Consider the following 12,052-nt stretch of genomic DNA (forward strand, 5'->3'; position numbering starts at 1 on the left):
CCCTGTGTCGCCCTCCCGAGGAGTGTGGCCGAATGACCAGTGAGCTTCTCCGGCTGTCTTTTGACTTCATTCTGCTACTATCTGCCGCTTCCCCAGGTGCCCTGAGAAAGGGCGGCATTTGTGATAAAGACCGACAGTGGCCAGCACGGATTTGGTGCTTCTGGGAGGTTACGGGGACGGGAGTGTGAACCTCCGTGTCAAATGCTGACCCAGAGTTTTGGGGGGTATTTTTGTTTTGTTTTTGTGTTAAGTAGGGTCTGCACCCACATGGAGCCCAGCGTGAGGCTTGAACTCAGGATCCGGAGCTCAAGACTCTGACGCTGAACCAGTGGAGCCATCCAGGCCTTTTTTTTTTTTTTTTTTTTTTTTTTTTTTTTAGAGTTATTTATTTTCGTGACTCGGGCAGGGGGAGAGGGAGAGCGGCATCCCAAGCAGACTCAGAGCCTGACACGGGGCCTGATGCCACAGCCCCAGGACCATGACCTGAGCGGAAACCGCAAGTCGGACGCCCAGGCGCCCGCGCCCCCCAGGTGCCCCACTGCTGGCTCTCTTTTCCTCCTCGGTTGGCTTTATTTCAGTGTGTGAGGCGATCAGGGGACCCAGCAGCCAGGAAGGCATCGCCGTGGGCCAGTGGGACAAAGCGGTGGCCTCCTGTTTCAGGGGGCACGGGCGGTGCCGATGGGAAGCCGGGGCTGGGATGGTGTCGCGTCGGAGCCAGAGCCGTGCGCAGATCTCTATCTGCGTCCCTGGTGACATTTCTTTCCCAGACAGATGAGAGCGAGCGCTTCCCTTCTGCCCGAGTGGTGTTGGCTACAAACAAAGGGCTGTAAATGGGATCCCCCACAGGTGCACACATGCCCAGGCGGTGTATGCCACCTGTCAGATGTGGAGGCGCGACGGGGTCACCTGCCCGGGGCAGGGGTGGGGGAGCAGAAGGACTGCAGGACCCTGAGGACAGCCCGAACGGGACGTCCTTCCCTCCCAGGCCCTCTGTGGTCCTACTCGGCCCAGAAGTGCTGCTCGCAGGAAGGTGTGGCACGGAGACGGGAACCTTTTCCCATGTGTGTGCGCACGGTTGTCATCTGCCCAGGGCCCGCGCTGCAAGGGCTGACCGGCGGCTCTGCAGGGGTCCCCTGCGGGCGTCTGCACAGACAGCCCCGGGCGCTCTTGCTGGGCAGCACCAGGGGCTTAAGCAATTGTGCTTAGGGAAGGTGAACTGAGACCGGAAACTGGGTCACAGGTGGCGTTTCCCTGATCCCCGTAGCCGAGGCGACAGGCCTTCGCCGTGGGAGAGGTGTGCGGCTCTGTCCGGGGCACGCAGTGCGTCGGGGAGGGCAAGCATCTCGCTCAGAGCGGGGGGGGGGGGGGGGGGGCGGGCTGTTGCCGTGTGATTAGATAAAGTGCGGGGCTGCAAGCTGGGCATAGCGAGTGCCGGGCAGTCCTCCATCCCCCTCGCTTCCCAGGTCAGCTCCTCGCAAGCTCGGAGAACTTCCAATAGCCTGTGGAATGTTTCTTTTCCATGTCATGCCATTCGTTATTTTGGAAAGCTTGCCATCGCCCTTTTGGCTTCTCTTTCCAATCCTTGTGGTAATCCTAGTTTTGCTTGAAATGGAGTCCGGCTGCCGGGCACATCGTTACTCTGACTCTCAGCCAAGACTCAGAGCTGCCGTGAGCAGTCGGACCAGGGCCGAGTTATCAGTAGGGTTTTGTGGACTCTTCTGCCTCTTAGTGGGCGGCCCGACACCAGCTGTGACTCTGATTACGGCCACTAAGCTTGCACTAAGCTTGCATCTGGGAGCAGATTAAGGCCCAGGGTTAAGGCAGGTTCTCTGCGGGTGGTTGTACAGGTTGGCGGGGCTGTGGAATGATTCCATACATGAAGGAAGGAGGTTTCAGATCTCATGCGTGCAGCCATGCTTGCCATGAGCAAACTTCTTGGAACATGCGTTGTTTTCTGGAAGTCGCTCAGTTGCAGCGAATTTCACAGCAAGCCTGTGTTGTGCCGTGCCCCCCTCTGCTCCTGGCTGCTTGGAGCTGTCCTGGAGCAGGTGGCTCTGTGCGTGGCCCTGACATGGGGTAGCACAGATGTTCCTCGAAGCAGCTTCTTGCAGCCATGCCGCGGGAGCACAGGGATGGCCAGCACGTCCGCAGGTTGTATCGGCCCTACCTTCCCCTCCTGAGAGCTCTTCCTGGGACAGAACCTCTGTGTGTGTGTCTGTGTGTGTCTGTGTGTGTCTCTGTGTTGTTGCAGGCTGGGAGCCTTAGTAGGGGTGTTGGCAGGTGTCCTTGGAACCCTGTACTCTCAGAGGCCAGTCTGCAGGTGTTGGCTGTAGTGTCGGGGAAAAGCTTCTGTTTCGAGCATTTTGGGACTCATGACTGTTTGCTCCATGCCTATTTCTTGTTAAACAGAGCAGACCCAGAAATTAACCTGCACAGATACCCTGACGTCTTTGGGCTCTTTTCCATTGTTGTTTTTATTGAGTAAAATCAGGAGAAAAAGAGAAGAATTGCTTCTCTTCAAATGTAGTCTCAGCTTATGGCCTGAGCGATTTGATCACATGAATTTCCATTTACATGAGACATTTCATATTCTAAGTCAAGGAGGGAGTGGTAAAAAAGTTAAGATTTTTTTCATTGCACAGCACATAAGTGATGTTTATAAAACTTAGTGTGAAAACTTTGAGGGTTTCTAATAGGTTATGCAGAGATGTTTTAATAATATGCAGAGAATGTTTTATTTATTCATTATTTAATAATGTGCGGAGAATGTTTTACTTATTTTCATTTCTTTTATATATGACTCCTCAGCCCTGTTGCTGATGCTGAGAGTTGTTTATAATCAGTTTTATTAATGCCTGCACATTTGAGTGTCCTGAGTGTCTTTGGCAAAAAAAATTTATTCTCTTGAAACGTAACCAGGAAGTTGGGTTGGCGCCCTTTTAAAGCACTGAGTTGGGCTTACTCGTGTGTTCGTCAGTTGACATAGTGGACATAGGCGGGTGAGATCGTCTTTCTTTTTTTCTCTTTTCTGACACGAATCGGTTTATTGATGTGAAGATGATAGAAGTTACTAGAAAAAGCCAGTCATTTGGGTTTGTTCCCGTTCTGGCTATGTTCACAGCGTGACCTTCCTACACGGTGTTTTGAGCGGACACACGCAGGGACAGCACCAGAGGCCAAACCAGAAACGAGGACTCGCCCTTGTGGGGGGGGTGAGGATGCGGGGCGCCCCGGCCTCGGGACAGGAACCCTGGTGCTCTCATGCGGTGGGAAGGCCACTTCTGAGCCTGGCCTCTGTGCGAAGTGTGGCTTTGATGTCTGGTGTCCATTTCGACTACTTAGATCCCTAGGAATTTCTATCTGAATTCTCACCCTGTTTAAAAGCAGGGACTGTCTGCCCCGTACCCCAGAGTAGACGTAAGCCAGCGTGCCATCCCCAGGACACTGTCACGTTGTCGCACCACTGGCAGGGAGGGGACCCGTGTGCCAGGTATGGAGTGCTGTGTGTGCTTCCGCAGCGGGTTAGAAGTGCTCCAGGGAGAGGTGAAGGTCACGGCATGAGGTCCAGCCCTCCGGGAAGTAGCCGGCCACTGAGTGTGCTCATAGGCACAGACCGGGAAAGCTCGAGCACGAGCTGAGCCAAAAGACGTCAAGAGGAATGGAAGCAGATCTCAGCAGAGTCTTTCTAGAGCAGAGGGCTCTGGCCTGTCCTTGGAAAGCTGAGCCAGGGCTGAGCCGCCAGTCTGGTCCCACGTCAGCTGTACCAGAGCCTCCTCAAGAGATGGCACCCAAGGGAGCGCAGGGAAAGGGAGCCAGAGGCAGAGAGCATGGGGCCCGAGCCCGCATCTGAATGTGCCAGGAAGGTGAGCACAAACGCATCAGCCCACCCAGGCTGTGCCCAGCCGATGCCCATGCTGCTGGCCCGGGGGCACATGCCACACGACAGGTTGGCTGGATGCCTGAGAATGTGAGGGCTTGGGCTTCCTTCTGCAGCCACTGGGAGCCGTCGAAGATTCTGGAGTGAGAGCAAGAGCTGTCCGGAGCAGAGTTGCCGAGTTGCAGAGATCTGGCAGGAGCTAGACAGACCCGCAGAGGGAGAGGCTGGTCAGGACATGGCCTTCCCTAGGCTTGGCAGAGACAGGAAGTGGCGGGGTCAGAGCAAGGTTGCTTTTGTGTTTGTAGACTGGTGCTTTTTCTTTGTTTCTTTTGGAAGGAGTAAGAAGGATGCTGGCACTCACCCCTTCTCCAGCAGAGACCCCTCACCCTCCACCCCCACCTCCTCTGCTGGCCTGGACCCGCTCCCCTCCTTGAATTCCAGGGGCTGTCTGCATAGGGCCAGTCCTGCGCTCTCGGGCTCCCTGAGAACCATTTGCCGCGTTGTCCAGCTCCCCCTTTCTCTGGAACCCAGGTGTTTCCCAGTCCAGGCCCCCTGATGCTTTTCTGTGAGATGCTTCCACACAGCCCTGTTGACGTTTCTCCCGCCAGGAGCCTTCCCCGACCCCAGTGTTGCCTGAAAGCCCTCACGCCCTGTGCACGGGCCCATCACGGTGTGCACCCAGAGCCGGGGCCCCTGGCCTCCCCACCGATGGGTCTGGTCCCATCAGGCTGATGGAGCTTGTGGTGACGAGGCACAGACTGCGTTTGTCTTGTGCGGCAGTACCTGTTGGCTTCTCATTACGGAACTTACCCAGCACTCACGGGACTTTTCTTTTGGGTGCGGGGCGGATATTGTTCTTTATGACAATGATGAACATTTTATTGAAGCATTTATCTTCATATTTCCTTTTTGTAAAAGGATTTCTGATATCTAGATTTGTTCTTAATTTTCAGGGATAGCATAGCATTTTTCAAATCTGTGATCTAAATCCTATCCTTCCAACATCCCCTCAGAGACTACCTAGCATATAAAATTATTTTAAAAATTAACATAAATTTTGTATTTTGTAATTTGTGGGAAAGGCATTAGGAGAATTGTCATTAGGGTGAATAATTTTGTCTAGAGTACCAGAAAATATTCATGGTCAGTACTGTGGCTTTTCAGTATGTATATCAAAGGAATATTAAGCACGGAAGAGAGATTACATTTTGGAAGAGGGACAGCGGCCTGGGGGAGTGCACAGAAGCCGGCGGGCTGCAGAAGGAACGGACCTGCTGTCTGCAGCATTCCCCAGGTCGTCTAAAAGGAGATGGGGCAGAATGCGCACACGGCGCCTGTGGTCTTCTGTAGGTTGTGGCCCACTTTCCTCTGGTCTTCTCAGTGCCTTCTTCATTTTTAAATGTTCCATATTTTCTTTTCTTTAAGATTTATTTATTTGAGATAGAGCAAGAGACAGAGAGTGCACAAGCAGGGGGCAGAGGCAGAGGGAGAAGCAGACTCCCCGCTGAGCAGGGATCCCAATGCAGGGCTCCATCTCAGGACCCCAGGATCATGACCTGAAACCGAAGGCAGATGCTTCACCAAGTAAGCCCCCCAGGCGCCCCGTGTTCCATGTTTTCTACAGTAAGCGTACACCGTAAGGATTACAAATGTCAGTAGCCCTTTGAATAGAAAGGATTTCTTCCGTGTACACTGGGATGACCGTAGTCTGGGGTGCCTCTAGACTGAACCCCATTTCTGGTAGTCCTGGTATTGTGGGGCTCAATGCACAGTGTGTGGCATTGTTGGTCTTTGTCTGGGGCACCCCTGCCCGCGCCACCCTGCACAGAAGCAGGACCTCGAGTGCCACTGGGACAAGCTAAGCTGCACAGGCCTTCGTGGCTCCAGTGAGCTGCGTGCCTGTCCGCCACTCGTGGCTCATTCCAAGGCCAGAACTGTCCCTGCCACACAGCAACAATAGGGGCGCTTGGGTGGCTCAGTGGTTAAAGCCTCTGCCTTTGGCTCAGGTCATGATCCTAGGGTCCTGGGATCAAGCCCGTGTCAGGCTCTCTGCTCTGCGGAGAGCCTGCTTCGTCCTCTCTCTCTCTCTCTCCACCTGCCTGCCTGCCTCTCTGCCTACTTGTGATCTCTGTCTCTCTCTCTGCCTGCCTACTTGTGATCTCTGTCAAATAAATAAACAATTATTTTATTATTTTATTTTTTTATTATTTTATTAAAGATAAAAAAAAATTTGTTTTAAATATTAAAAAAAAATAATAAAGCCACCCGAGGGGCGCCGGACCGGGGTGGCTTGCTCTGTCGGCAAAGCGTCCACCTTCGGCTCAGGTCATGATCTCCAGGTCCTGGGATGGAGCCCCGTGTCGGGCTCCCTGCTCAGCGGGGAGCCTGCTTGTGCTCGCTCACTCCTCTCTCCGTCAAAGAAAAAAGTGAAATCTTAAAAATAAATAAATAAATAAATAAAGCCACCTGTGTGAAAAGAAACCCCACGATCCAGCAAAAAGGAGGATCTTCAATCCACTTGCAGTTCTGTTGCCACTGGGTCTGGTTGAAGCGGAGCCAGAGGCGCAGTGACTGTATGTGCACACTGGGTGGCGCCAGAGCGCTCGGTCCCCAGAGCCTTCCTGTCTAGCATCCGCCCAGGGTTGGGACTGATGCACACATGGGTGCCCAAGGTCCTCCTTTCTCTTATCAACAAGTTTGAACCAGGAGAGGGGCTGACAAGCAGGAAGGAGCTGGAACCTTGCTAAATACGTTCATTATGCCCTAGGATGTTCAGAGGACCTGCTGCAAGCGCCTGTGTTTTAGGAAAACATCACTGTGTCCAGTATCCGTGAGATCCTTGTTTATAGCGGATAGGTGTAACCTCATCACTGTGTTATCATTTGTTCTTTTTAATTTTTTTAAAGATTTTGTTTATTTATTTGACAGAGAGATCAAAAGTAGACTGAGCCACCAGGCACCCCTCATTTGTTCTTTTTCAAAAAAATTTTTTGGAAGCCTGGGTGGCTCAGTGGGTTAAAGCCTCTGCCTTTGGCTCAGGTCATGATCCCGGGGTCCTGGGATCGAGCCTCACATCAGGCTCTCTGCTCAGCTGGGAGCCTGCTTCCCTTCCTCTCTCTCTACCTGTCTCTCTGCCTCTTGTGATCTCTGTCAAATAAATAAATGAAATCTTTTTTTAAAAAATTTCTTAACATTTTATTTGCACGTGAGAGAGAACGAGCACGAGCAGGGGGAAGGGGCAGAGGCAGAGGGAGAAGCAGGCTCCCCGCTCAACAAGGAGCCCAATGCAGGACTTGATCCCAGGACCCTGAGAATCATTACCTGAGCTGAAGGCAGATGCTTAACCAACTGAGCCACCCAGGTGCCCCTGTTCCTTTCTTTTTTAAAGCCCTTAATTCATACTACAACTGCTGACTATGTCTTCTTGAAATAGATTTGCATCTGTGTGGATTATCCTTTTAAAAAAGAGAAAACATGCTTATGCTTGGAACACTGCTACCCCAGTAAGCCAGCCCGTACCCCAGTCTTGCCAGTTGCAGGGTTGGAAGATGTTGCCAGAGAAGACAAGGCATTTTCCTTTCCTGGCCTTTTTTTTTTTTATTTGTTTCCCTTTGCCTCCATTCTCCATCTAGTTTCTTTCCTTCATTAATTAACTATAAAAGAAGATGAAAGAAATTGTGGATATGGTAGCACAAAAAAAGACATCTGAAAATGAAATTCACAAGGCCAGAACCTTTCTTACGAGGATTCTGAGGAACTCTATGAGGTACAGTTTGGTTTTCAGTCCCTTTACTTCTGCGGTGTGATGAATTTGTTTCTTCTGTGGTTTTGTTCATGGGGAAACTCCTTCCACATGTCCGTACCCAGCGAGGCACATTTTGAGGTCTCTCTGTGTTCTTGAAGGGGATGTAGGCTGTCCAGAGCGAGCAAGTTCTGTGCCACACAGGAGAAGCGGAGAGTGCGAGCACAGGCCGGTGGGCCGCCTTCTCTCGGAGGCTGTCAGGTTTTCACGGCAGCCCCGCGGACTTCCGACTCCAGTTCCCTTCCCGCACCCAGGCAGTGCAGCCAGAACACCAGTGTGCCCGCCGCGGGGCGGTGGGGACCATGGGGTGGGAGCCCGGGCAGGGCGGGCCGCCGCCTGTAGGTCTAGGACCTCACGTTCCCGGAATGGGGACCCTTAGCCGACTTTGCAGACGCTCCGAGGGGCCCAGGGGAGTGAACACACGTCCGCAGGTCTTCGTTCACGTAAGTAAGTGTCTGTGTCTCCTGGGTTAAGTGAGTAAGTCACGGCAGCCTAAACTCTGCATGACCCGGTGGAGCGGGGCACTCTCGGAGCTTCTGTCCTGTGCGGTCCGTGTTCCGCAGGGAGGCTGAGGGCTGTGCGCATAGCGGTGCGGAAGCAGAGACGGAAGAGTCTGTCTGCGGTCGTGCTGGTGGCCCAGGGGACAGCAAGATGGATTTACTGCTGGGAATAGATGTTGGAAAATAAGGGTTAATTCACATGTGGAAGCTTGAGATGGTCTCTGCATTAGCGTGAGTTCTGTATTAAGAAATGTGTCACACACCGTGTTCATGTCCAGATCCAGTGGGAAGCACCTGGAGGCGATGCTCTGAACCGGACGGGAGTCACCGTGACTTCTTTTCCACGTCGCACTTCTGTCTTGGCACGGAGTCGTCCTTTGTTCAGGGTCCCTGAGCCGTCTGCGTTCTTTTTCAGGAAGAATGAAGTGAGCTGGAGGCCTCACTCCTGGCACGCCACCAAGTTCTCCGACAGCCACCCCGAGATGGCAGCAGCGCCGTTCCCCCCCGCTGGCGCCTGCCCTTCTTGGCACGGGCGACACCACACCAGGTAGGCACGCGTTTCCCACCGGGACGGGCGGTGTCCGTCGCTTCCCAGCCCTGCCACGAGAGCACCTCTCTCGCCTTCAGAACAGCTTCGTCTTTCTGATGAGGAAAAGCCACTAGCACAGCATTCCTGGTAAAACTTTCCAAGTTTTTCAGAGTAGGGAGGTGGCCAACCTCTGGGAACAAAACCTGAAACATCAAGAGCAAGGATGAGTAGGTGTGCGTTCTCCTTCCGGTGCTCAGTCCGTCGGCAGCCTGGGAGCTGGGCTTCTTGCCTGAACGCCTTAGGGCCAGCTGCCAACCTGACTGGGGCAGCTACCATGCCACCCGCTTGCCCACAGCCACCACCATTCTTTTGAGATTTTTGTGCCTAGATTGGAAGACAGGCGCTACCTACGGGTTCGGCAAGTGTAGCTCACAGAGGCTCCCAGGCAGTCCTGGGAAGCATCAGCACCCTGTCCCCAACGCCCAGGCTCTCCTGTGGCAGGACAGAGGAAACCAGGGCTTCACAGCCCACACGCCAGGCTGGCAGCCAGCCTTGAGGGCCCAGTGGTGGTTCCCAGTAAGTGCGAGACCAAGACGGTGGGAGCTCTTGGTTGGCAAAAGGAGGCGGCGTTCTGGTCGACCTGGCGTCCACATATCAGGTGCAGAAGTGCTGCTGGATGAGGTACATGTGTGACAGCCCCACAGCGGTGTTGGCTTGAGGAAACTCCAGCTAGGCACCCATCCTCTTGGGTCAGCCCCCAGCGTCATCACAAGTCTCCTATTAAAAGGATGACGGTGACAGCAAGTAGTGTGGGTTTGGGTATGTGTATCTATGTTTGTAGGTGTATCTGTGCATGCTTAGGATGTGTGCACGTGTGTGTGTGTGTGTGTTTGTGAGTGTGCGTACATACCTATTCTATACGTGCATTTGTGCCTATGTGTGTGGAGGTCATTAACCACCTCAAAATCAGTATTTTTTTTAAAGATTTTATTATTTGACACAGAAAGAGATCACAAGTAGGCAGAGAGGCAGGCAGAGAGAGAGGAGGAAGCAGGCTCCCTGCTGAGCAGAGAGCCCGATGTGGGGCTCAATCCCAGGACCCTGGGATCATGACCTGAGTTGAAGGCAGAGGCTTAACCCACTGAGCCACCCAGGCGCCCCGAAATCAATTTTTTAAAAAAAGATTTATCTATTTGGGAGCGAGAGAGTGAGCGAAAGTGTGCACAAGTTGGGCGCAGAAGGAGAGCGTGAATGTCAAGCAGTCTCCACGTGGTGCACAGAGCCCACGGGGGGCCCGATCCCAGGACCTGAGATCCTGACCTGAGTGAAACCAAGAGCCAGACACTTAATCAAGACTGAGCCACCCAGACGCCCCTCAGAATCTATTTTTGATTTTTAGTAAACACTGGTTTGCTGTAAAATCATGCAGTGCTTTTATGAGGAAAGACATCGCAAATGCATTATCTACTTGAAGTGATGAGAGACCGTGGTGTTTGCAGTCCAGGGTGTTTTTGAGAAACCACGGGTTCTCAGCTGCATACTACAGTTCAGTGGAAAGTGGGCCTTGCCTTTCGTTATTGAGGTGAAGTAATGTAATAGGATGTCCATTCAGTCCCTTTGGTGGTTTCTTTTCTTTTCTTTTCCTTTCTTTTTAAGATTTTATTTATTTGACAGACAGAGATCTCAAGTAGGCAGAGAGGCAGGCAGAGAGGGAGAGAGGAAAAAGCAGACTCACTGCTGAGCAGAGAGCCCGATGCAGGGCTCGATCCCAGGACCTTGTGATCATGACCTGAGCTGAACGTAGAGGCTTTAACCCACTGAGCCATCCAGTCTTTGGTGGTTTCTTGATTAAAGACGCACAAATGCTGCCCACATTTGTGTGGAAGCGGTGCTGAGCCTTGTTCCTATCTGCCAAGACTGAAGTCCGCATGGGGAGAGCACCCTCAGGGCACTGGGGGAGGACGGAGTGGACGGTGTTCTGTGTCTGAGGGGCACCTGCTTTGTCCGTCCAGAGAAGGGTGTAAAACCCCCACAGTCCCCTCCCCTCAGGAATACCTCCCTGTCCCCAGGAGCCATGAGACCTTCAGAGCATGTAGGTATAATCTTTCTCCCCGTGTTTTCATTTGTCTTGTTGCTGTTGTTGTTAAGAGTCATTTAGCCGGTACAGTCTCCTCGCTGTGCTGACATGGCTTGCTTTCTTATCCGGGTTCTCCCCAGACCTAAAGTAGCAACAGTTGTGGGCAGTAGGTTTTGGTTTTTGTTTTTCTGACCTCGAAGCCTGAAGGTTCCAGCTCCGTTGAGCTTTCATGAAAGTGTTTTCAAGGCTGGATAAAGAGCTCACCACAGAGGGCCCTTAGGCTCCCCTGTGCGCTGTGACTGCCTGGTAGAATGCAGACTTGGTGATGAGTGTGCATCACCCAGCTTGTAGCAGTAAGCCTGGCTTTTGCATTTCCTCCTCCTAGACCCGGTGCTAGTTGCAAACCAGAATGTTTGCAGTCCGGGTACAGCTCCGATGAACTCTGCCAGGTGTCATAAGGCCCCTGGCCCCGCAGTGTCGTGTTTTGCTGAAAACGCCTGTCGCTGGAGTTCTCTCAATCACGTGTTGCCTTCAGTGACAGCTGAAAGGAGTTGATGGTACTTGAATGCTTAGGTGTGGAAAAGTCACATTATCCTGCACCTCCTGCATTTTTAAAAATTTACTTGTTATTGTTTAGATATTGTCAGAGGAAGAGTGAGCACAGCAGGGGGAGCGGCAGGCCATGAAGAAGCCGGTGGCGGCTCCTCACGGAGCAGGGAGCCCCATGTGGGGCTCAGTCCCAGGACCCCGAGATCATGACCTGAGCCAAAGGCAGACACTTCACCGACTGAGCCACCCAGGCGCCCCTGGACGTCCCCTTTCAATGTGAAAGCTGTCATGGTTCAGTAGGTCCTTCTCTGTTAGTCATTCGAACAAAAACCCTTTCGTATGCAGAACCCAGGGGTCCACAGACCTGCTCTAGAAAGGGCCATGTAGGAAGTATTTTAGGTTCCGTGGGCCCGTGTCTGTTGCCAGTTCCCCAGCTCAGAAGCAGTCACGGATGGCCCCTACTGGGTTCTAATCACACCTTATCTGTAAGCAGTGACATTTGAATTTCTTATCATTCTCATGAGTCCTGAAATGGTCTTTTGATCCACGTGCCCCCAACCCTTTAACTGCCTAACCCCCGTGCTCACGGGCTGTGGACCGCCAACTGCCGTACTTTGTGATGGAGGATGAAAGCGCTCACGTAGGCAGAGTCTCCCCGCTGCTGACCGCTGTGGTTTTGGCCACCCTGAGGGCAGGAGTGTGTACAGCTAGCACATGA

The 12,052-nt window shown here is 52.8% G+C and overlaps 1 protein-coding gene across 3 annotated transcripts in view; it reads left to right on the forward strand.

Annotated features, from left to right (window-relative positions):
• Positions 1-12,052, forward strand: part of SHROOM2 (shroom family member 2) — a 133,217-nt gene that overhangs the window by 68,105 nt on the left and 53,060 nt on the right. For all 3 annotated transcript variants that reach the window (XM_059158298.1, XM_059158299.1, XM_059158300.1), the window contains one exon: positions 8,595-8,726. In XM_059158298.1, the coding sequence (XP_059014281.1) occupies positions 8,595-8,726 (132 nt within the window). The remainder of the gene's footprint in view (positions 1-8,594; positions 8,727-12,052) is intronic.

The sequence above is a fragment of the Mustela lutreola genome, chromosome X, assembly GCF_030435805.1.
Source record: "Mustela lutreola isolate mMusLut2 chromosome X, mMusLut2.pri, whole genome shotgun sequence".
NCBI classification, from domain to species: Eukaryota; Metazoa; Chordata; class Mammalia; order Carnivora; family Mustelidae; genus Mustela; species Mustela lutreola.